Consider the following 24,827-nt stretch of genomic DNA (forward strand, 5'->3'; position numbering starts at 1 on the left):
TTTCTTCTAAAAGAAGAATAGCTATCCTTCCATTCAGGTCAAGATACTTTAACTCATGGAGGGAGCAGACTTATAATAACTGCTTTAAAGTCTCTGGCTCAGAATTCCATTATCTGGGCCATCTTGGGGTTGGCATTTATTGATTGTCTTTTGCCTCAAGAATTGGTCACATTTTGCTGGTATACTGTGAAATTTTAGATGTAGAATAACATTGTGAATATGAAGTTGTTTAGACTCTGGATCCCATTAAACATCCTCTGGAGAATGTTATGGTTTTGTTTGTTCCATTTTATCAGGCAACCAATCTGGTTAGATCCAGACAGTAAGTTCTGTCTCATCTCCTGTGGGCGACAGTTCCAATGTCACATCAGTTCTCAAGGCTTTTGCTACACTGCTATTTCCAGTCTGTCTCCCCGATGTGCAGCTCAGGGTGAGCCCCTGCCTTTGGACATTTCACACACAGAGAGGATCCCCTTCCAGCTCTTTCCTCTCTAGGATTCTCCCAATCCTCTGGCCCAAAGGTCAGGTTTCTCTTAGAGTTCTAGCTGCCCACATTGCCGCTCAGAGGGCAAAGCAGAAAGGGGAAAAAAAAGAAAGAGGAAAAACAAAAAACAAAAACGGGCATTTTCCCATACTTTTTGGACTGCAGGAACCCATTTTCCTGGTCCTCTGGCCAGAAAAACAGACTTCTACACGTTTTAGCTGCTGGCACCACCAGCCAGCCTGACTCTCCAAAGGGTCTGGTGCTCCCCGACCCCAGCACTCATCCCATGATTCAAAAGAAGGAGGGGACCCCCCCACCCCATACTCTCCAACTTGCATTTTCCTAGTCCTCTGGTCAGAAAGATGGACTTTCTCTTGGTTTTTAGCTACCTCCGTGCCATGGCTGCAGCTCTGCTGAGAGCCTGCCTTTGGTTCAAGGCCAGAGAGAAAAGGAAAACGATGAGAAACTCGCCCCCCTGGTCCCCATACAGGTCGCTTACCCGGGGGTTTTCACTCCCTTCACCATCTGCCAGCTTTTCTTTGCCTTTCTGAGTCCTTGGGCAATCTGTCCATGGCGTTGAGCTGCACGCAGCAGAAGAAACAGGCCGTAGTGGGCCAACTCCACCTTGGTCGTGTCTGCCCAGTAACTCTACCGTGGTTTGCTGAGGCAGCATCTCTCTCAACCTCTTGGATTATGAGAGCTTCCACACACCTGAGCTGAGGGCCAGCCCATTTCTCACCTTCCATTTGATGGTATCGCCAGGGGAGAGAAAACCCCATCACTGACTCTTATAAAACCGTGATATTCGTGCACATTTCTTATTCTCCTCTTAGGTGTCACAATTTACCTAATACCCTCAAAAAAAAAAAAAAAAAAAAAACAAGAAAGAAAACCAAAACTTCCTGACCTCTGGAACACTCTCCTATTCTAGTCCCTGCTCTGTAAGCCTCACCTCTTACCTTCAGGCTGGGTTTAAGAGGCCAGGAGGGTGGGGAACTATTTGTAAACAGCTGCTCACCAGGTATGTTGCTAGAGACTAAGGAAAAGTAATCTACACACATTCCCGTTGTTAAGGGCAATGAAAGACAGAAAGCACGTGTTGGAAACTGACAGATGCTTATTTCTTTGCAGAGGCATTTAAACTCCTTCTGGCTCTTTTCAGGGATGGCAAAATAGAGGACTGTGTGCAGAGAGGAGCCCAGAGAGTGGATTTGGTTTCAGAGTTACTACAGCTACACCCAGCCTCCCTTCACTACTTTTAGTTGTAATAGGAAAAGCATAAAGCTGCTAACAAAAAAATAAATGTGAATATTTCCAAAATATTCTAATGCCATGCTTAAACACAAAATCCACTATTTGGTCACATAACAAATATCTATTGAGAGCCTATACTATGCCAGGCACTGTTTGATGGCATTGGAACATTGCCTGCCCTCCTGGAGCTGACAGTCTACTGTAGGAATCAAACAACCAACAAATAAATAGATAGATAGACAAAGTTTGAATAAATATATGCATAAAACACTGTGCTTTCAGGTAGTGACAAATAAAACCCTACAAATATAAAGCAGGGTAATGGTTCGGAGAATGATTAGGGCACTATTTTATATAGAATCATCAGTGAAACATCTTCAGAGAGAACATTTAAGCAGAGAACCAGATAAATGAGGGAGTAGGCCATGCTGGGATCTGGGGTAGAAAGGGAGAACATTGCAGGCCCGCAGGAGAGAACAACCCTGCCACATTCAAAAATCAGAAGTAAAGCCAGTATCCTGGCTATACTGCATTGAACTTGGAGGAAAGAGTGAAGGAATGAGGCCTAAGAGGCTCACAGGAGTCAGATTATGAAGAGCATTATAGGGCAGGGTAAGGAATTCGGATTTTATTCTAAATGTGATGGGAAGGCAGATCCATAAAGACATGAAAAGCGCAAGGTTTAATCTGACCAGCTCTCAGTCCTAACCAGAAAAATTACTTTCAAACTCAGAGCTAAATCTAACATTCAAATCCACTTCATGGTCAGTCTTCACAGATCAAGAAGCCAATACAAAGTCAAATCACAAAGTTAAAGATGAATAAAGCATAATTAACTCACCCCCCCAAAAACACATTATTTATATTTCATAAGTAATATTCTCAAATGCCAAATTATTCCTTTTCTACTAAAAAACAAAATTGACATCATGGCTTTTAGTTAGTAACAATATATCAATATTAGTTCATTAATTGTAACAAATGTTCTATGCTAATGTGAGATGTTAATGACAGGGGAAAAACTGGGTATAGGATCTCCGGGGACTCTCTATACTAGTCTCTCAATTTCTCTGTAAATCTAAACTCTTCTAAAAAGTCTATAAAGTCTATTTTAAAACTATATATATAGATATAGTTATATAGAGAGAGTTATCTAGAGATAATACATAGTTATATAGAGATATATAAAATCTCCATATATTGATATATATATAAAATCTCAGAGCAGGATATATGCTCTGAAACCACATACCAACAAAAGCAATCACCTTATCCTACTGCTATGAGTTATTTCAGTTGATACAACAATGAAACTGAAAATGAGCTTCAAATCAACTAAGGAATTAAGATTGCAGATCTTTTACTTTTTGTGAACAAGCACTATCCATACTCTACCTACCTCTTAAGTATATGGACATGTTTAGAAAATATGTTAGGTATGCTTACCTCTTTAAATAAGTTCACGATAGCAATAGCAAATAATTACTATTATGGGGGAAACGGAGCCGGTAATAAGAATAAAGCAAACACTAGGTAGATTTTTAAGTCAAACAAAAGGGCAAATGTTATATCCCAGAGCCTAAAATACTCCAGAAGTCTCAGAAACAATGGCCCAGATGTAGGCTAAGTACAGGTGTGACAAACCTTATTTAGCTCAAACACTTGGGGGATGCGGGTGTTATGTGAATATTTTAGGGGGGGAAAAAACAAATATGTTTATTATCGACCGCAGAACAGACGAGCTTTGTTTCTCAAAAGAGGACATAGGTTTAAACAGTTGAGAAATACAGACCATGACTCTTCCAAGAAAAGACAGGCTGAAAGACAAGAACTCCAATAATTTTCCAAGCAAAGTTTTCTTTTACTTTATTAAATATATCACTTTCTGCCTGTGATAGGCAGGATAATGGTTCCCCAAAGATGCCCACGTCCTAATCCCCTGCATCTGTGAATATGTTAGGGTACACTGCAAAAGGGAATTAAGGTTGCTAATTAGCTGACTTTAAAGCAGGGAGACTGCCCTGGATTATACAGATGGGCCCAATGTAATCACAAGAATCCTTAAAAGTGGAAGAGGGAGTCAGAAAAAAGGAGAGAAAGGAAAAGAGATGTGACCACAGAAGTAAAGTAAGACAGACCCCATGTTGCTACCTTCGAAAACAGAGGAAGAAGCCAAGAGCCAACGAACGTTGGCAGCCTCTAGAAACTGGAAACATTGTCCCTGGAGCCTCCAGAAAGGAATGCAGCCATGCAGACACCTTGATTTTAGCCCAGTGAAACCCAGGTTGGGATTCCAGAACCATAAGATAATCAATTTGTATTGTCTTAAACCACTAAGTTTTTGGCAAGTTGCTACAGCAACAATAAAAAAACAAATACGCTTCCTCTAAAAAGAACTCTCCTGCTTCGAGGAGAGAGCCCTTCTTAACCCAGTATCAGGGGGCGTCTTTACCACAGACGAGTCTTTACCACAGATGAGTGAAAGGGGGAAAAAATGTGTCATTCGCATGTGAAGTAAACAATCACAAATAAGAGAATCCAAAGATCAGTAACTAAAAGAATTGATATATGTAAGCTACAACAAAAAGCAGACTGGGCTATTCATTTCAGTAACAGTCAAGTGGTCTTAGTTTGCATTCATTTTCCCATCAGTTTCTTAATCTATTTCATCTGAAGTCTTCACATTACCCACTATAAAAAATACCTATTTATTTATGGTTAGGAAGTTAGCCATCTGTATTAGCCATACAGACTGCCCAAACAAATTACCACAGACTGTGTGGCTTAAACAACAGAGATTTATTTCTCACAGTTCTGAAGGCTAGAAAGTCCAAGCTCAAGGTGCCAGCAGACGATGTCTAGTGAGGACCGGCTATCTAACTTGTAGATGGCTGCCTTCTCACTGTATCCTCACACGTCAAGGAGAGAGGGCTCTGGTCTCTCTGCCTGTCCTGACAAGAGCACCAGCTCTATCAGATTAGGGCCCCGCCCTTATGACCTCACTTAAGGTTTATCCCCTCCTTACAAGCCCTATCTCCAAATACAGTCACCTGGGAATTAAGGCCTCAACATGTGAATTTGGGGGGAAACAGAAACATTCACTTCATAACATCATCAGTAATCATTATTTAGGTCAGAAAACAAAAAAGGAAGATATGTTGCCCAGAGAATATTCATTAGGGAAAACTATTAAGTCATATAAATTACCATAAACAAAAAGGACAAAACTGGGAGTATAAAGCACTTCCAAATAGCATATTAATATACAACTTATATGAGTATGTTAATGAATATATATGTGTAGATACAGAGAGGGGCACATGCCAGTTGTAGTTGTTGATAGAACATATACGGTCAGCTCCTGCACTAAAAAAGAAAGGTGCCCCTTTAATTTGTTCTTTTAAACTAAATGTGTATTTAAAGATATACCAGCTTTGGTAGTGGAGAAGTACAATGGCTGGGGCACCCAAAGTCACTATATATATAAACTGCAAATATCAACGCAGTTTCTGCAATCCAGAAAATGAAGGAAGTAGCATAAACAAAAGTCCATATATCAGAAAAGACTCAACGCAAAATAAAGAACAACTCCCTAAGTTTGCTGTTTATGCCACAAAATTTATTCTGTAAGTTCTACCTTAACTCTAAGCCATTAATGCTCAAAAATCAATGAAACTATATTGAAATTTCACAAATACGATAATACATACCAGATCTGGAGTTTATACTGCAAAAGTCTGTTTCAGGCAACATTTTCATCTAGAAATACCTACGTTAAGGATAAAATATTAAGCAGCCTATTAAGCTCACACATTTGCTAATTATCCTTGCCTCAATTACCCTTGGCCATGACATACACACCAACAATCAGAGATAAAGCCCACACACCCAAGAGATAAGAAACCCCTTCATTAAAGAAGATTTTCTCCTACAACTTGTCCCTCTGATTCCCACTCTTTTTTCCTCTATGGGTAAGACTGTATGAGTCTAACAAAACAAGGGGAGGAGGAACACAAAAGAGAATCATGAGTGTACATCATTTCTCAGATTTCCAGTCTGGTTTGAAATAATATCAACAATCTAGGAAATAGTCAAAATTGAGGAGTAAAGATTTATAATCGCAGTGAAGAATTTGTTGCTGTTGCTGTTGTTTTAATCTACTCAGCTAAAAAGGTTTGAACCCACTCGGGTTTGCATGCATTCCATGGTTGTTCAATCAATGACTAAGTATGAAATGAATGTTACTCCCATTTGGAAAAATGTTTGACTGCTTACCCCACCTGCTGTTCAAGGCTAAAACTGTACTTTGGCTGCTGGTTTCACGTCAGCTGCGAGCAGACACACATTCTGTGCAGCAGGTGATGCCTGGGAGTGGCCTGGAATTTTCTTTTCACTCCTGTTTTGGAGCCGGACAAGGGCACTGGAGTTCATACATCTAGTTCAACCTGCATTTGACAGATGGCTCAACTGTCCTTTATTTGATTAGGCCAAAGAGCACCTATACATTTGCTTTTATCTCTACTATTCACTTCTTATTTAAAAAAAAAAAATCCTTTAACTTTTGTAAAGAGAAATGAAGCATCACCATTTCAGTCACTTTTAAGCAGTCTGCACTTCCAGAATGTGGACTTACAGAGCAAATCTGAATCTAACACGATTTTTTTTTAAGCTAAAGGATGATTTAATTGATTATAAACTTTAATGATGACATTATAAAACTGAATGGTCTCTTAAAGGTTTTTCACACTTAAATGTTTTATAAGTGAGAGAGAATGAGAATGAATAAATACTTGTTTGCTATAGAGGTCCCAATTTTAGAAAAAGAAACTGAGAAGGGAAGGTTAAGTGGGATGCTAAAAGTTTCCCAGTCTTTTTAATACCACATATCACAGCAGCCCACTTAGAACCCCTTATGTATAAGGAACTAGAAACTGAGGGATAGAAGCATGGCTTTTTACAGCCTAGGGAGAACAGTGTGGTGAAGCCACACACGTAGACCTAGGATACTGGGCGGAAACCTCCATTTCTGTGTCATTTGGTGAAAATCTTAAATTCCCATCTCCACATTTTACTACTCCACATTTGCTATCTCTAAGAGCAATGACATACATATTGAATAAACTAAAAAAAACTTAAGTCAACAGATCTAAGGGATAAACTACAATTCAATATCGCCTAACCATTTGCTATATTAGAAAAGATATATATGCTTGATAGGAAAGCATGAAAAGTACATAACCCTTCTAGGAGGGGGAAAAAAAATTCACAATTCATTGTTTTGTTCATTCATAAACAAAAAAACTTGTCTCATCCTAGAAGTTAGAAACCCCAGGTATTCATTCCACCACCAACTACCTCGCTATATCCTTTAAAAGGCCTAAATCCACCCAACTACTCATTTCTTCATCTATAAAACTACACTCAGGGCTTCCCTGGTGGCACAGTGGTTGAGAATCCGCCTGCCAATGCAGGGACACGGGTTCAATCCCAGGTCAGGGAAGATCCTACATGCTGCGAAGCAACTAAGCCCATGAACCACAACTACTGAGCCTGAGCTCTAGACCCCATGTGCCGCAACTACTGAGCCCACGTGCCACAACTACTGAAGCTCACACACCTAGAGCCCGTGCTCTGCAACAAGAGAAGCCACCGCAATAAGAAGCCCACACACTGCAACGAAGAGTAGCACCCGCTCGCCACGAGAGAAAGCCCACGTGCAGCAACGAAGACTCAGAGCAGCCAAAAATAAAATTAATTAATTAATTGATTTTTTTTTAAAAACTACACTTAGCACTGACAGCCTCCTTCACAGGGAGGTTCTGATCATTTAAATGTAAGGATGGCTTTCAGGGCCTACGAAGAAACAGTTTTAGGTAATTTAACTTAATGTTTAATTTGTTTCTTTACTCATATGAGTAATGCATGTTCACAGCAACAAAATAAAAATTCAACAGTACAGAAAGATAGAAAGGAAAATCCTCCTTTTCTCCTATTCTCATTCCCCAAAGGTAACCACTACATATGTTTCTTATACAGCCTTCCATTGCATGCCTATGTATGAATACCTTCTTTTTACACAAATGTAATACTATACTTAGTTTTCTGAAGTAACTTTTTCCCTTGATATTAGACATTTTCCATATCGACCCCATTCTTTAATAGCTACATGGTATCCCTCTGCATAGACATACCATGATTTACTTAACCAGCCCTTCTTAACAGACGTTTAGGAAGTTGTTTCTAGATTTTCCTTATTTTAAACAGTGTTGCAAAGAACAATCATCTATTTACATTTGCTAACTATTCAGACATATTTGTAAGATAAATTGCTAACATGGAATTGCTGGGTCACGGGCTAAACCCTGATGTCAAATGGTTTCATTAATGAGTTGTATCAACTCCCACCAAGAGAAGAGTATCTAAGTGTTGAATATGATCAACACTTTTTCTAAAAACATAGTTTTAAAGGTTCTTTCTGTATATGCTTTCATTAGGAAGTTTATCTGCAAGGAAATTAACATAGTTTTTTTTGTTTTTGTTTTTTGGATGCATTGGGTCTTCGTTGCTGCGTGCGGGCTTTCTCTAGTTGCGGCGAGCGGGGGCTACCCTTTGTTGCGGTGCACGAGTTTCTCATTGCGGTGGCTGCTGTTGTTGCAGAGCATGGGATCTAGGTGCGTGGGCTTCAGTAGTTGTGGCATGTGGGCTCAGTAGTTGTGGCGCACAGGCTTAGTTGCTCCACAGCATGTGGGATCTTCCTGGACCAGGGATTGAACCCATGTCCCCTGCAATGGCAGGTGAATTCTTAACCACTGCGCCACCAGGGAAGTCCCTAACATAGATTTTTAAATATTTGTAAGCAACCTAATTTATGTTCCCACCATCTCTATGAAGCAAATAAAGAACCTATAATTTCTACTTGGCAAAAGAAACAAAAGTAACAATAATAATAAAATTAAGGCACAAGAAATGCTCTGTCCTGACCTAATTTTACAGCATAAAGAAACACTACTAAAAAGCTAGTAACTTTAATTATTACCTGCTAGGTAAAAAAAAAAAAAATTTTTTTCTCCAATCCCGTTATTCTATACATAGAACTAACACAGCACATTTTTATAAATAAATTCTAGTTTAAATTTAACAAACATGTACTCTTGTCAATTCATTAGTAACAGAATAGGAAATAGTTAAGAAAAAACAGAAAAGTAAACACAAATTTCTTATGGACTCTAACATTTCAAATATAATTTAAAATATACAGAACCATATAAATCAGACAGCTTTAAAAAAAAAACTTTTCTATTTAATAATTGACCAAAAAAATGGCAAAGATAAAAGTGGCAAGGACTCCAAAGTATAGACGAAATAAGAATCAAGTTTGAATAATATATACAACAAATGAGTTTAAAACACAAATAGAAAAAAAAAAGTGAAAAGGGGCGCTATACATATAAGACCTCTGGATACCATAATTCCTGTTTTATTCTCACAGTCTAAAAAATCTGTGGTTTGCATTACACTGGAAAGTTTAAAAGATTTAGAACAAGGAAAATATAAAATCCAATGTGATTTAAAGCTCTTGTGTAGATCTGGCCCTTGGGAGAGCAATAACTTTTTAGTTACTGAGCTCTCAACCACCAAAGGAAGGGTACTTCAAATAGCGTAACAAAGGCAAATGAAACATAAAGGGTTCCCCTGACCTGAATTCCCAAAACGGCACTGTCTAAAAACATACTCTCTAGCTTGCCCCATTTACCTTCTAAATTACCTTCTATTGATAAATCCTATCACTCATCTGAACACCACAGTGCTATATCATGTACAGGCCTTCAAGTAGCTTACAGTTAATGAAGGAGACATACAAATAACTGACTATAATAAAATGAAGACTAAAAATAAGTGCTCTATTTACAAAGTACCACATTGCTAACTGAGGAAAACTGGAAGCTTCACTAAAGGTGGCATTCGAACTAGCATGTGAAGATGAATAAGATTTTGAAAACCAGAGAGTGGGAGAAATGTAATGTATCAGTCAAAGTTTGGGTTGCAAACTATAGAAATCAATTCTGGCAAACATGGTCAGCAAAGGAATTTACTAAAAGAATTTCGAGTAGCTTGTAAAATAGATGAGAAGTCTAGAGGCTGGGGAAAAAAAAAAACAAAAAACCCAAGCAGGAAACGAGCAAATGAGAACTCAGTCACCTAACAGAAATAGTGAGGATGCCATGATTATTGCTATAGCGAATAATCTCTAATTATCCTACATCTATACGTCATTGCCTCAAGGTTCAAAGCCTAATAAAGGACATTATTGGGTCAACTGGAAAAAATCTCAATAAAGTTAGATGATAGTATTGTATCAATTTAGTTTCCCGATTTTAATAATTGTGCTATAGTTATGTACGAGATTTCCTTGCTTTTAGAAAATACAGGGCTTCCCTGGTGGTGCAATGGTTAGGATTCCGCCTGCCAATGCAGGGGACACGGGTTCGAGCCCTGGTCCGGGAAGATCCCACATGCCGCAGAGCAACTAAGCCCGTGCGCCACAATGCCTGAGCCTGCGCTCTAGAGCCCACGAGCCACAACCACTGAAGCCCGCATGTCTAGAGCCCGAGCTCCGCAACAAGAGAAGCCACCGCAATGAGAAGCCCGCGTACCGCAACAAAGAGTAGCCCTCGCTCACCGCAACTAGAGAAGGTCGGCGAGCAGCAACAAAAACCCCACGCAGCCAAAAATAAATTAATTAATTTTTTTAAAAAAAGAAAATACATACTGCAGTGTTTAGGGGTAAAGGGACATCATGTCTACCATTTACTCTTAGATTCAAAAAAAATATTTAAGAAAAAACAAAATAGTAGGTGCTTTGTGTCCACCTAGAGGGGTGGGATAGGGAGGTGACTTTTCTGGAAGCTCTGTGAAAAGCTCCATTCTCAGATCTTGCTCTTATTTATCTTTGGCTGCGTTGGGTCTTCCTTGCTGCACGCGGACTTTCTCTAGTTGCGGTGAGCAGGGGTTTCTCTTGTTGCAGAGCAAGGGCTCTAGGCGTGTGGGCTCAGTAGTTGTGGCTCGGAGGCTCAGTAGTTGTGACACATGCAGCATGCAGGATCGTCCCAGACCAGGGCTCAAACCCATGTCTCATGCATTGGCAGGCAGATTCTTAACCACTGTGCCACCAGGGAAGCCCTCAGATCTTGTTTTTATTTGAGCAGACTTAGAACTCACCCTGGGTAAACAGTCATATGACCAGGAAGTTTGTAAAAAAGAAAAAAAATCAGCAGCAAAAGTTTAAAATCATAGCCACTTGAGGCAGTGATACCAGGTGGGCTCAAAAGAGGCTGAAACTTATAAGGTAAAACTGGAGAATGAGATGCCCAAGAAGGCATTGTAAAGCTTTGACATATTCCTGAGAATCTAGGAGGCCATGCACATGTGCAAAGCTGTGGGCATGCCCAGGAAAGATCTGAGAAGGCCCTAATCTTTTACCTCAGGCCGACCTTGAGGCTCTACACAAGCAGGAAGTGAACGTTAAGGCAGAGCTGTAAATTTCCTGATAGAGCGTTGAAAACATACCCAAAAACACACGCACAGAGCCTCTCAGTAAAGGCTGGGAGACTTACTGCTTCAAAGCTTTTAAGGAAATTCTAAATGAAAAAAGATAATACCTTATTCCATAAGTAATACAAATTCTAAATATTCTATACATCTGTAAGTTCCTGTGTGTGACTAAGTGTAGTTTTGCATTTGACCTGCATACTCTAAGAAGATTGAGACTCTGCATGAGGGAGGACAGCAACATGACTGTAGATAAAAGAACCACCTTTGACTGTGTTCATCTAATTTCAATCTTTACAACTTTGTAAGGTAGACACTCTTAGTCACCCTTTACAGGTAAGGGAACTGAGTTTCAGAAAGCTTATGCAACTTTCCTGAGTTTTTACAACTAGTAAGTAGGGGTTTGGAAGGTAGGTTTCTAACCAGTCGGCTACACTGCAGAACACGCATCACTGACCACTATGTGATACAGTCCCTGAAAGAAAAATGAAAAAACAGAAAACAAAAAACCTGGGCGGGGGCTGGGGGGAGGAGAGAAAGGAAGGAAGAGAGACAGGCAAAAAGCAGAACTTAGGTAGGTTTTGAGAAGTTATACCCTAACTATTCATTTGTCTATAAAGTCCTGTTATCTACCACCTTGAAACAATAATTCCTATTTGTCCATAATTCTTCAACTCTAATACTTAAGTTTTCAGAGACCCCATCCCGCATGGGATCACCGTGATGCCCCCACCAGCATGGACACCCATCCTCAGGCTTCAACAGCACTTTCCCCTCTCCTCCCTGCCCCCCAGGAAGCCATGCAGGAAACAGATGAGGTGCAAACCTGAAGCTCCCCTCCCTGCCAATTCTGTCTAAAAACCCTCCATTTTAAGTCTACTTCCATATTGTAAAAATGAAAAACCAACTTATCTGCTTAATTTTCCCCTCCAATATACATAAAATAATTGCTCTTCAAATAACATTTTCTATTAACCTCTTAATTCAATGATTCTCTTGGCTGTGAAAAAAAAGAAAAATACTTTTTAAAACTTAATAGGTGGGGCTTCCCTGGTGGCGCAGTGGTTGAGAATCTGCCTGCCAATGCAGGGGACACGGGTTCGAGCCTTGGTCTGGGAAGATCCCACATGCCGCGGAGCGGCTGGGCCCGTGGGCCACAATTGCTGAGCCTGCGCGTCTGGAGCCTGTGCTCCGCAACAAGAGAGGCCACGATGGTGAGAGGCCCGCGTACTGCGATGAAGAGTGGTCCCCACTTGCCGCAACTAGAGAAAGCCCTCGCACAGAAACGAAGACTCAACACAGTCATAAATAAATAAATAAATAAATAAAAGAACGTGAATTAAAAAAAAAAACTTAATAGGTAAACAAGGACCTACTGTATAGCACAGGGAACTCCACTCAATATTCTGTAACAACCTATATGGGGAAAGAATCTGAAAAAGGATATATGTGTATGTATAACTGATCACTTTGCTGTACACCTGAAATTAAGACAACATTGTAAATCAAATATACTCCAATATAAAATAAAAATTAAGAAAAACTTAATAGGAATTGTTCTATAAAATCATAATACTACTGACATAAAAAAAGAAGCAGCAAACCAAAATACAACCTGGGAGTGGGGTGAAGGACAGTAAGGGAAAATAGGAAGCCAAGCTTTGCCTTTAGAAAAATACTCATTTCTTAATCAAGCTTTGCTCCCAGAGAACTCACAGGTTCTTCAGAAGGACCTGAAGTTTGTGTATCTGTAACAGCAATTAAGCCTTCTTCAGTAGTATAAAATAAGACTAGGCTTTAGTTAGTCCAAGTATTAAACAAAGACATGTTATTTTATCATCAGCATTGTAGTAGAAGAAAAAAAATGAGAGCAAAATATCCTAGTCCTCAATATCATGAATCCAGCTACTGGGATGTGAACTTTAGATTCATAATAGAACCACAGATCCAAATCCATGATTTAAATGAAATTCACACTGCATTAGACTTTGAGAGAGAAGGCTAAGTATTTTACATTTTCCCAAAATGCAGCTGTTAATGGTCCTTTCAAGCCAGAGACTACAGACACCTAAATTTGGTGACTAATTATTTCACAAAATACACATACATTGACAAAATCTCCCAGCGCTAGTAACTTCCCACAGCTAAATACAAAAATGGAGGGGGCTTCCCTGGTGGCGCAGTGGTTGAGAATCTGCCTGCCAGTGCAGGGGACACGGGTTCAAGCCCGGGTCTGGGAAGATCCCACATGCCGCAGAGCAACTGGGCCCGTGAGCCACAATTACTGAGCCTGCGCGTCTGGAGCCTGTGCTCCGCACCAAGAGAGGCCACGATAGTGAGGGACCCGCGCACCGCAATGAAGAGCGGCCCCTGCTTGCCGCAACTAGAGAAAGCCCTCGCACAGAAACGAAGACCCAACACAGCCATAAAAATAAATAAAAATAAATTAAAAGAAATGGAGGGATCACAGCACTGATAATCCAAGAGAATATATGAATTTTGGGTAACAGTCCTGTCATCCAATACTTTGCTTAGGTTAGTATTAAAATTTGTTTGCTATCCCTCAATATAAGTTTGACTTGGTACTAAAGAAATATGGATCAGACGTATTTGTATCGGTCCTTAATAGCAAGAAGAAAAAAGGTGAATTAAATATGTACAATGGGGAATTCATTCTATCAGTCTCTTACAAATTTTTTTAATTTTCATGCTATTTGCACATAGCAGTGATGTGACATGGATGGTAGAAATGGCATCCTTGGGAGTACTGTTCTTTACAGAAATTGTCTTTTAAGTAATTTAAGGCTGACAGACATCAGGTTAGTCAAATTCTAAAAACAGCAGCCTAGCAATATCAGGATCAAACTAAGCATATCAATTTGTATTTCTCCACACCCTTTGACAAAATCCACTCAAAAGTGTGATATTATCTATAACAATTATCAATGCACTGCCCCATGAAAACTCTGTAGAAAATATTCAGACCAACAAAGTTGTTGATTATTTCCATCCAAAAGGAAAAAGTATTAAAGAATTTATTCTTGGTACCTCAACACACACACACAAACGGCTCTAACAAAAGAAAAAGAAATTTTAAAGAGAATGAATGTAGTGCCCTAATAAGTTAATCGGTAGCTTCTATAAAATAGAAATAATTGTGTCAGTATGGTCTTTATTTCTCCCTTTGGTATTTCAAAGTGCATCAGGAAACAGCAACATCTGAAGAGAAAACACCTTTAAAACCACTTAAATTAATTTCTTAAAAAAGGCTTGTCAGTCATGCTGTGGTGTGGCTAAGACCAAATGACTTCTTACACAGCCTCTCTAGAGGTCACTTGCCCAGTACTGTGAAAGGTAATCACTACTTTTTCTGAAGAACAAAGGAAAAAGCAGAAATGGCTTACTACGTAACTCCCCAGGAAATGTAGCCTGATGGTGTTGAATTATGAGCTTGCCATTTTCCATCCTAGCAGTAGTTTAAATCAAAGACAGTAACACTACTAAGAATGACAAAAAATTGGAAAATTGGAAACCATACTCTGCACATAGTGTGAAACCCCCCAAAAAAACCCCAGAAAAACAAAAACACTCTAACCTTCTGGGTGAATACATGCAATAAACTATCTTACTAAGGAAAGAAAAAAAAAAAGTATGTGATTTTTTGTTTTTTTTTCAATTTAACAGTGAACAAGACAAGCTCCTGTTCTCTAGGACAAAGTAGAAAGTCAAGGGCTAAGGCAGCTCAAATACGGGGCACCGAACTCAGTGAGAGATAGGGTTCAGGTCACGAGGAGATGAGGGGAGATGAGGGGAAATCATCCCTAAGAAGGAGATCCTGAACAGGGCCTTCTGACAGTCGTGCAATTAGCAGAGCCTTCACACGTATTGATTTCCTCTTTTCCCTGGTACTACCCTTTTTCACAGGGCTCTACACAGGCTCCTGATAGGAAGGAGAGCTCGTAAATAATGTGATCTCAGCAGGCCTCTGATGGAGTATGCATAGGCCTTGGGGGCGTCATATAGATTTTCCTAAGGGTCTTTGAACAAGCACGTTTTTAAAAGAATGAAGTTCCAGTTCCAGATATTCAACGTCCATACTCTTTCCTAAGAGCAGTCTATCTTAGAAATACAGGACACTTAGCTCTTGAGGACGACGCAACCCCTTCTAGGCCATTCTCAGTCTGACTGTGGTGCATTCCCTAAGGCCCAAGCAAAGGGTAATTTGAAATATAGGTGTAGATATTGAGAAAGTACTGAGACCTTTCACAAATCAGTAGTTTCCAATTCCTTGTTTTCAACAAAATTGAAGGAGGACCTAATCTAGTCGTCAGCTGACAGATCATTCAAATGTTTTACAATAATGATTTCGGCATATAATCAGAAAGGTATTCAAAGACTTGAGTGACACTTATATGATGAAACTCCAACCAGTCCCATCTACCAATTTATGAGAACGATGTTTCTCAGTACTTACATCTATAAAAAGAAAAATTAGGAAGAGAATTGACAGTGAATCCTGTCTCATTCAGGCAATAAGTAATATTCATTCATGGATACCCAACTAAACTCATTAGGGAAAAAGATCATTTACAATAAAATTTTACATGTATGTTTAACAACTGCTAATTAAAATACATTGTATATAAATCAATGTGATTTTAATTTAATCTAAAAGAAAAATTTATACCCAAGCCTTAAGGTTACAGAACATTTTTTTAAATCACAAGTTGTTACAAGGAAGCAGAAAGGGTAATCACTAAAAGATTTTCAAGTTCAAAAATATATTACACTGGATCAAGCTCTAAGGGAGATGTGGAATTAAAAAACAAGTTAAAGGGGCTTCCCTGGTGGCGCAGTGGTTGAGAATCTGCCTGCCAATGCAGGTGACACGGGTTCGAGCCCTGGTCTGGGAGGATCCCACATGCCGCGGAGCAACTAGGTCCGTGAGCCACAATTACTGTGCCTGCACGTCTGGAGCCTGTGCTCCACAACAAGAGAGGCCGCGAGAGTGAGAGGCCCGCGCACCGCGATGAAGAGTGGCCCCCGCTTGCCACAACTAGAGAAAGCCCTCGCACAGAAACGAAGACCCAACACAGCCATAAATTAATTAATTAATTAATTTAAAAAAAAAAAAAACAAGTTAAAAAGAATAAGGAATAATGTAAGTCTTCTCACTGCTAATATTAATGTGATTCTTAAATGGATGGTGGTGTACAAACTTCCAGTTATAAGATAAGTACTAGGGATGTCATGTAAACATGAGCAATATAATTAACACAGCTGTATGTTATATATGAAAGAGTAAATCCTGAGTTCCCATCATAAGGAAATTTTTTCTATTTTTTTAAATTTTTCATCTATGAGATGACAGTTGCTCAATAAACTTATTGTGATAATCATTTCATGATGTATGTATACCAAATCATTATGCTGTACACCTTAAACTCATATAGTGCTATACATCATTTATAACTCAAACTGGAAGAAAAAAATAACATCGAGGGACTTCCCTGGTGGCAGTGGTTGAGAATCCGCTTGCCAATACAGGGGACACGGGTTAGAGCCCTGGTCCGGGAAGATCCCACATGCCTCAGAGCAACTAAGCCCGTACGCCACAACTACTGAGCCCTTGTGCCACAACTACTGAAGCCTGTGTGCCTAGAGCCCATGCTCTGCAACAAGAGAAGCCACCACAATAAGCCCATGCACCGCAACAAAGAGTAGTCCCCACTCGCCGCAACTAGAGAAAGCCCGTGCGCAGCCATGAAGACCCAACACAGCCAAAAATTAAAATTAAAAAAAAGAAAACCTTGAAAAGAAAATTTTAAAAAATAACAACATCGAAAAAAGAAAAAGGTTGAAAAATAGATAATGATGGCGAATATTAAATGACTGTAGTATTTAGACTCCATGTATAAGAATGATGTGACACTTCTATTTAAAAAGTCAGGGACTTCCCTGGTGGTCCAGTGGGTAAGACCCCGCACTCTCAATGCAGAGGGCCCGGGTTCAATCCCTGGTCAGGGAACTAGATCCCACACGCGTGCCGCAACGAAGATCTCGCGCGCGGCAATGGAGATCCCGCATGCCGCAACTAAGACCCCATGCAGCCAAAATAAATAAATAAATAAATATTTAAAAAAAAAAAAAAAAAAGTCAATACAGAGACTTCCCTGGTGGCGCAGTGGTTAAGAGTCCGCCTGCCAATGCAGGGAACACAGGTTCAAGCCCTGGACTGGGAAGATCCCACATGCCACAGAGCAACTAAGCCCATGCGCCACAACTACTGAAGCCCGCAAGCCACAACTACTGAAGCCTGTGTGCCTAGAGCCCGTGCTCCGCAACAAGAGAAGCACCGCAATGAGAAGCCCGTGCACCGCAACAAAGAGTAGCCTGTGCACCGCAACAAAGAGTAACCCCTGCTCGCCGCAACCAGAGAAAGCCTGCGCACAGCAACGAAGACCCAACGCAGCCAAAAATAAAAATAAATAAATTTTAAATATATATGTATCGATACAGACAATATGCTGGAAATTTTATATTCTGAAGCAATCGGAACCACTGATTTAAATGTTCATTATAAACGTTAAAGTACGACTTCATGTATAATTTATCAAAAAACTTTTAGGCAGACTATAAGCAGGAAGTTTCGAGGATCAGTTGCCTGTGTTGATAGTGAAAATAAGTAAGTGAAACAATGGTCAGTGAGAAAAGCAGACCTCAAACGGTATACATTAGCAAGGATAAGGACGCCAAAGTAGTTACAGGGTTGGAGCGGCAGTTTGCAGCTGCAGGAGAGAGGGCCAATTCTGTGGATTACCAAAAGCTAATCTCAAAGCAATTTTCTTTTGGGACACTTAAGCACGTTCAGCTTCTAACCATATTTGTTTCAGGCTTTCTGAAAATAGGAGCAATGCAGTTTAGAGGCTGTCATTTGAGTTTGAGCTTTAATAGGCTCTCAATCTCTAGTTGGCTGACAAGATGCAGGTGACTCCTTTCAGCGACAACGAAAGAGCAGGTACCTTTGACTGTCAGCAACTTTGATTTGCCATTGTTTCTTCTTCCCGGTTCACACTAAGCTTGAACATCAGAGATTTCCCTTTTACTAAGTAAAATAGTAGCAATGAAAATGTCAAAGGCATCTCATATTAATGACTACTCAGGCAAAGGCATTATATTATTGTTTGCAAAGCAAAAGTTTCATCAAAAAAAAAAAAAAGCCTCCAAGGCTACTCTCCTTAATGCAGCCATAAACAACTACCTTATCTTTTAATGGACATAAGTAATTAAAAAATGAATAAGAGCAGCTGACACCTTAACATGGAGCAAGAAAGCAAAGATCTGACACCCACAATAATTGAATATGGTATCTGTATTACCTTAAAACCTTATAATCATATCAAAACATCAGGAAAACAGGTATGTGAAAAGGATCACTCAAGTCCTCCATATATCCACTCTTCAAATCTCAAAATCACTCCAGATGCAGTTTGGGGTGGTAGTTAAAAGATTCAGCTGTAGAGCCGAAATGCCTGGGTTGAACTCAGACTCCTTAATTTGGTGGTTGAGTGATATTGGGTAAATCACCTAACCTCTCCTAACTGTGAGTAATCTAACTGTGCCTCAGTTTTCTCATCTCATACTAAGTGCTCAACAAATGTAAGTTACTATTAATATTACAGGGAAGAAAAAAATTTCCAAGGACTGCCAATAGGCCTTGACTTCCTCTCTGTTAACAGTTCATCAAAAATATTAATATTAAGCAAATCCTAGTATTGGGGGTTTAAGTTAATGATTGCACTAAGTACAATATTACACCTACTGGGTATTCAATGAAGATAATTAGCCTTATGACATGCTTACCCAAACTCCATAGGCTTGGGGTTCATACCATCTATAGAGGAAATGATTTAAGAGCAAGAGACTAGCAGATGCAATGTACTCAACTAAGTTACCTTGGAGCATTACATATCAAGAAGTTGTTTTGTTTAGTTTTATTTTGTCCTGTTTTCCACTTATAAGCCATGTATCCGTAGTAGTCTAAAACAGTAGCAAAGGGAATCGACAGTGTTCAATTCTGGAGTTAGGTACCTGGTCTTTACACAGCTAAAACTCTACTGTGAACTTTATTTCTTTCTAATCATTTCAATTAATCTCCATTTGGGGCACAAATGCACCATAGGATATGAGAACAAGGAGGCCTCAGGCACCTTAATCAACCTTGTCCCATTTAGTCTTCAGGCACCAAGAATGGTACTCTTAGCAAGCCTAAATAGGAAGAGCACTTCAGAATCTGAAACGTGGAAGTGACCTTACAGGCCACCAACCCAAACCAAAATGAAGGAATAATCTTTCCAGCCTCTCTTCATCCACCTCTGCCTGAAAATATGATGGTGGTGGTAACAGTGGCTGCAGCTATGCCCCCAGGCACTGTGCGAAGCATCTACATTCACTGACACACTGAATCATTAAACTGTGAAGTGAGAAAATCCTAAAGAAAACACAAGATGGAATTTTTCAGACCATTCTGAAAAAGGATAAAAGCCTAAAGTTTTAATACAATGGTTACAATATTAGCATAAATCAAAAAATACATTATTCATCTCTAAATGATACACCATCATTTCATTCAATTTAGTTCAACAGAGACCAAATACCAAAGGTACCATTACTACAATTACTGTTAAAACATGATCCCTGCAACCAAGGAGTATCCCCTTTATTCTCAGTAAGGCAGTGACTGGTTCACAAAAATATAAGAGATAAAACACAGTCGAGTCAAGGGCAGCTGGATATAAATCCCAGCTCTGCCACTGGCTACAACAGCTTAAGCAAGTCAGTTAACCTATAAAAATGAAGATTTTATACATATAAAGTATATATATAACAAATTTGTTATCAAGTTGTTTAAACAACTTTCAAGTTGCTAAAAAAATTAAGTTGTAATAAAGTTATATAGGTAAATAATGTTGTTATAAAACAAGATGTGACATATAATGTGCACTAGACTGGTCAGTTTCCTTCATTTCCTGGTGAGCTGACTAAGAATTTCTTCATACCTCTCTCAAATTTTACTTATTACCTGCCTTAATCCTAACAAGGTTAAATATGGCACACTTAAGTTGTGTATTTCTTTCCAACTCCATTTTTGTACACAACTCCTATCTTTAGGGACATCCTACCTACTATGCCCTTAAGATATTACAAATATCAATACTTCAGTAATAGGAAATTTAACTCAACCCAAAACTATAATAATTTTTTAATCTATGCACATGGGAATTCAAAATAGACAGACAGTTTTGTACTACAAATGTTAAAATAACAGAACAGCTCATAAAGACAGTAATTTAACTCCTTTAGCTAGAGTATCAGTAGAGTAAAAGTTTGCCCCCAAACCATTCCCTGCTCCAAGCTGTAAGACACTTTCAATTACAAATGCATGAATATGGCCGATTATATTGCTAGTAAAATTGAGACCTGACTGCTGAAACATTTACAGATTGAAAATTCAAATAGACGAAGGCCACCGACCCCTGATTCCTACACATATACAATGAAAAAGAACTATACTATTATAAAAAAGAGAACTATGCATCTGATCCCGCCCCCAAATACTATAGAGTCTAGCTCCTCGGGGTCATTCTTTCACTCAAACATTTACTAGGTGCCTACTCTGTGCCACGCATTGCACAGGCAGTGAACAAAGCTGACCCCCAAATCCCTTCCTTCTTAATAACAGGAATGTCTCCCTGGGAGGTTAGGCACTGGGAGACCAAGCCCTGGTTGTCCCCACCCCAAAAGGGTTAATCACACTGACACCCGCACCCAAACGGCCCCCTAGACTTGCGGACACATAGCCGCGGCCGCTGGGTTCTTTAATAATTGGGCCAAGACCTCTTGGGCAGGCTGGGGAAGCCCATGGCCTTGACCCTCCAGGGCACCCCAGCAGACAGGGAGCAAGGGACGCACACCCACACCCCGCGCCACGTGCACACCCCGGCGCACGCCCCCACCGCCCTCCGCCCATCCTGCGCAGGCGCTGCCGCCGTCTGGCTCGCGCGTGCCCTGCACGGCGCTCGCGGCTTCTGACTCGGGGCCCGGACCCCCCACCAGCCCCGGTCCCACGAGGCCGCGACCCTGACCCCGGCCAGGACCCCACCGGCCGTCCCCTCTTACCGGCGCACTGGGCCCGGCGCCCCGGCCTCCTGCCTCTCGGTGGCCGCCTCGCGGACCTCTTCCTCCTCGGCCTCCGCGGCTGCCCCGGAAACCCCTGCCGCGGCCCCGGCGGCCGCCTCTATCCCCGCCGCCGCCGCCTCTCGCCACCGCCGCCGGGGCGCCGGCCCGCTCGCGGTCGCCATTCCCGCTAGGCCAGCCGCGGCCGGGTCGGCGTCCTCGGCCGCCCCGAGCTCCGAGCTCCGCCTGCATCTGGCCACCGACGGCGGTGCTGAGCGCGCGGGAGCCGGGCCGCCGCGGAGACGCCCTTGCCCCACCGGAAACGGGCCGCACGGAGGAGCCGCGACCGACGGGCCCCCGGTGACAGCGAGCGCGGCGTGCGGGGCTGGGTATGGAAGCTGGCCGCGGCGGGGGCGGGGCGGGGGCGGGGGCGGGGGAGGGGGCGGGGCGGCCGGCCCCGGGCCTGGCAGGTGGGGCCGGAACCTGGTCTCCGGCAGGGCCGGGGGTTCCGAGGAAAGGGCTGACCAGTAGAAGCTGCAAGTGGGAGGGGTGTTTCTGGGGGAAGGGCCCTAGTAAGTAAAAGGATGGGTTATGAAATAAAGTTTATATAATATGAACTCGTTTTTTAATTAAAAGTAGAAAGACATACTGATACGGTGTATTTGCCTAAGAAAAGGTCTTAAAAAGTATATACCAAAACATTAGTGTTACCGAGTCCAAGCTCCTGCTGCGCGCTGCAGGACAGGCCAGTGAATCCCAGAGATGACTGGTTGGGGCAAGGAGTAACGACTTACCTGGAGAGACAGCAAACCGAGAAGATGGTGGACTCCTGACCCCAAGGAACCAGCTGCCTGCGTTGGCATTCAGGCTTCTTTTATACTAAAACGGGAGAGAGCAAAGTCAAACATGTCCGGGTTCTGGTCAGCCCCCTCTTCCTCCTTGCAGTCATTCACAGGTGGGCCTGGTCAGGATGTTTCTTGTGAGCTAAAAGAAAAGGTACTCTAGAGCTTAATGCTCACTACCTGGGAGGCAGGGTTCCCAGAGATGGGCCATTATGTATAATTGAAGCTTACAGGCAACAGCCCTTTAGTGACTAACTTGTAATAGAATACAAAGGTTCTTCCCTATTACATTAGTGGTTAACTGTGGGGTGAGACTTCCAGTGAGTTAATTCTTCCATTTTTTTTCCTGTTTAGTCTCCTGATCTTCAAGAATGAATAGGTGTAATTTTTAAAGTTCCTTCATACCTCTGGGTTCAGGAGGAGGTATGAAGGAAGGGTGGGGTGAGGTCCTCAGGTGAGAGGTGTGGCCTGCCACAAGCCACCGGGAGTCCAGAGAACAGTGCAGCCTGTCATGGACAGAAGGGGCTCCCAGGATGTCAAAAGAATGTTTACAGAAATGACTGCTTTAGCTCACACTTATTGAGCACATGAGCATTTAATTCTCCTGTCAGCCCTGTGAGGTAGGTACTACTGTCATCCTTATTTTACAGATAAGGAAATAGCCCTAGAGAAGTTAAACCACTTGTCTGATGTGACACAGCTACGGTAGCGGTGGAAATGGCATTCTAACTCAGGCAAGCTCAGTCTATTCATGTTTGTGTGTCAGTGTCATTTACTTAGTAGACAGTTTTGGGGACTCACCCATATTTTACGATTTAATATTTTGTTCCTTTTTATTGCTAAGCAGTAGTTCATTTTATGGATCCAGTCTATTTTAGCCAAGGGGTAAAAGGGCAGTTTCATATGGATACATGGGAGCCATTTTTAACTTTGTATTACAAGGACTTCCCTGGTGGCACAGTGGTTAAGAATCCACCTGCCAGTGCAGGAGACACAGGTTCGAGCCCTGGTCCGGGAAGATCCCACATGCCGCGGAGCAACTAAGCCCATGTGCCATAACTACTGAGCCTGCGCTCTAGAGTCCACGAGCCACAACTACTGAGCCCGCGTGCTGAGAGCCCGTGCTCCTCAACAAGAGAAGCCACTGCAATGAGAAGCCCGCACGTCGCAACGAACAGCAGCCCCCACTCGCCACAACTAGAGAAAGCCCACGCGCATGCAACAAAGACCCAATGCAGCCAAAAATAATAAATAAAATTATTTTTTAAAAAAACTTTGTATTATAGAAACCACATGAAAATAATAGAGAAGGGTTAAAACATCTATCATCCAATCAGTGTGGCGAAACAGGTGTTTTTTTCCGAATCCTTTCTGTCCCTTTCTTACATTCATACATAGTTAACACTGTTCATTGCTTCTAATTATCTACTGTGTGTTAGGCACAGTGCTTGGTCTTGAAGATTGAGAAAAAAAGAAAAGAAAAAGAAAAAAGCCACAGTCCTTGCTCTCAAGTATCAATAGCTCACTTCCCAGAAGGAAGATAATAACTCTGTAAGCAGGTGACTGCACTATTGTGCTGAGTGCAGTGAGAGATTCAAGGTGAAGTCTGGAAGGAAGAAAAGTTGAACTGCCTCAATGAGTCACCCAGGGCTTCATGAGAAATAGACCCAGGAGCCAAGTCCTGATGGTTGAGCAGGACTTTGCCTGGTAAGTGGGACTAGAGAACTGCTGAAGGGTTGTCAACTGCAATCTTGAACAAAGTAACGCAGAGCACAGTTCTAAGTACTTCCCATATAGCACCTCCTTTAGACCTCACAGCAGCCTTATGAGGTACTACTCGTGTCATCCCTGTTTCACAGATGAGGGATCTAAGACGGAGACGTAAAGTAACTTCCAAATCACACAGCTAGTGAGTAATGGAATGATTGGAACCCAGGGCAGTCTGGCTTCAGGTTCTATGCTGTTAACCACCGTACTCAGAAAACCATTCTGTAGAGGAGAATCAGAATTCCAGGCAGCCATCAGGAAACTACTGGAAGAGTCCAGGCCACAAATCATTAGGGCCTAAATTGAGAGCTAAGAAGGAAGATAATGGGACAGATAGGAGATGGGAGAACTGATAGGACTCCGTGTCCAATTCTAAGTGGGGAGGTCAGAGTGAGAAGTTAGGGGTGATGCCCAGGTTTCTTGCTTGAGTGACCAGGTAGCTAATGATGCTATTAGTCAAGAGGGGAAATACAGGGTTGGGAGAGGAGATGTGTCAGGATAGTAGTATTTTTTTTAACACTGTATTCTATTATATATTTTTCTCTATTCATTGTCTTAATAGTTAACATTTTTGTCAATAGACACTGTCACTTCTCACACAGTACATCAATTTTTCCCTCTCTACTCTTCTCCAGCCTTTCCCATTTTTTATTCCTCCACATCCTATTTTTCTCTTTTTTTTTTTAACCTTATCTTTTTTTGTGAAATTAACACTGTCAATGGCACTCAGAATTAAGTTATTCATCCTCATGCTC

At 41.3% G+C, this 24,827-nt stretch overlaps 1 protein-coding gene across 1 annotated transcript in view; it reads right to left on the reverse strand.

Annotated features, from left to right (window-relative positions):
• The window catches only part of AVEN (apoptosis and caspase activation inhibitor), a 186,608-nt gene extending 164,747 nt beyond the window's left edge, over window positions 1-21,861 (reverse strand). Inside the window, exon 1 of the mRNA XM_059913705.1 lies at window positions 21,467-21,861. Within this exon, the coding sequence (XP_059769688.1) occupies window positions 21,467-21,715 (249 nt within the window). The 5' untranslated portion in view covers window positions 21,716-21,861. The remainder of the gene's footprint in view (window positions 1-21,466) is intronic.
• Between the last annotated feature and the right edge of the window lie 2,966 nt (window positions 21,862-24,827).

The sequence above is a fragment of the Balaenoptera ricei genome, chromosome 2, assembly GCF_028023285.1.
Source record: "Balaenoptera ricei isolate mBalRic1 chromosome 2, mBalRic1.hap2, whole genome shotgun sequence".
In the NCBI taxonomy this organism is placed as follows: domain Eukaryota; kingdom Metazoa; phylum Chordata; class Mammalia; order Artiodactyla; family Balaenopteridae; genus Balaenoptera; species Balaenoptera ricei.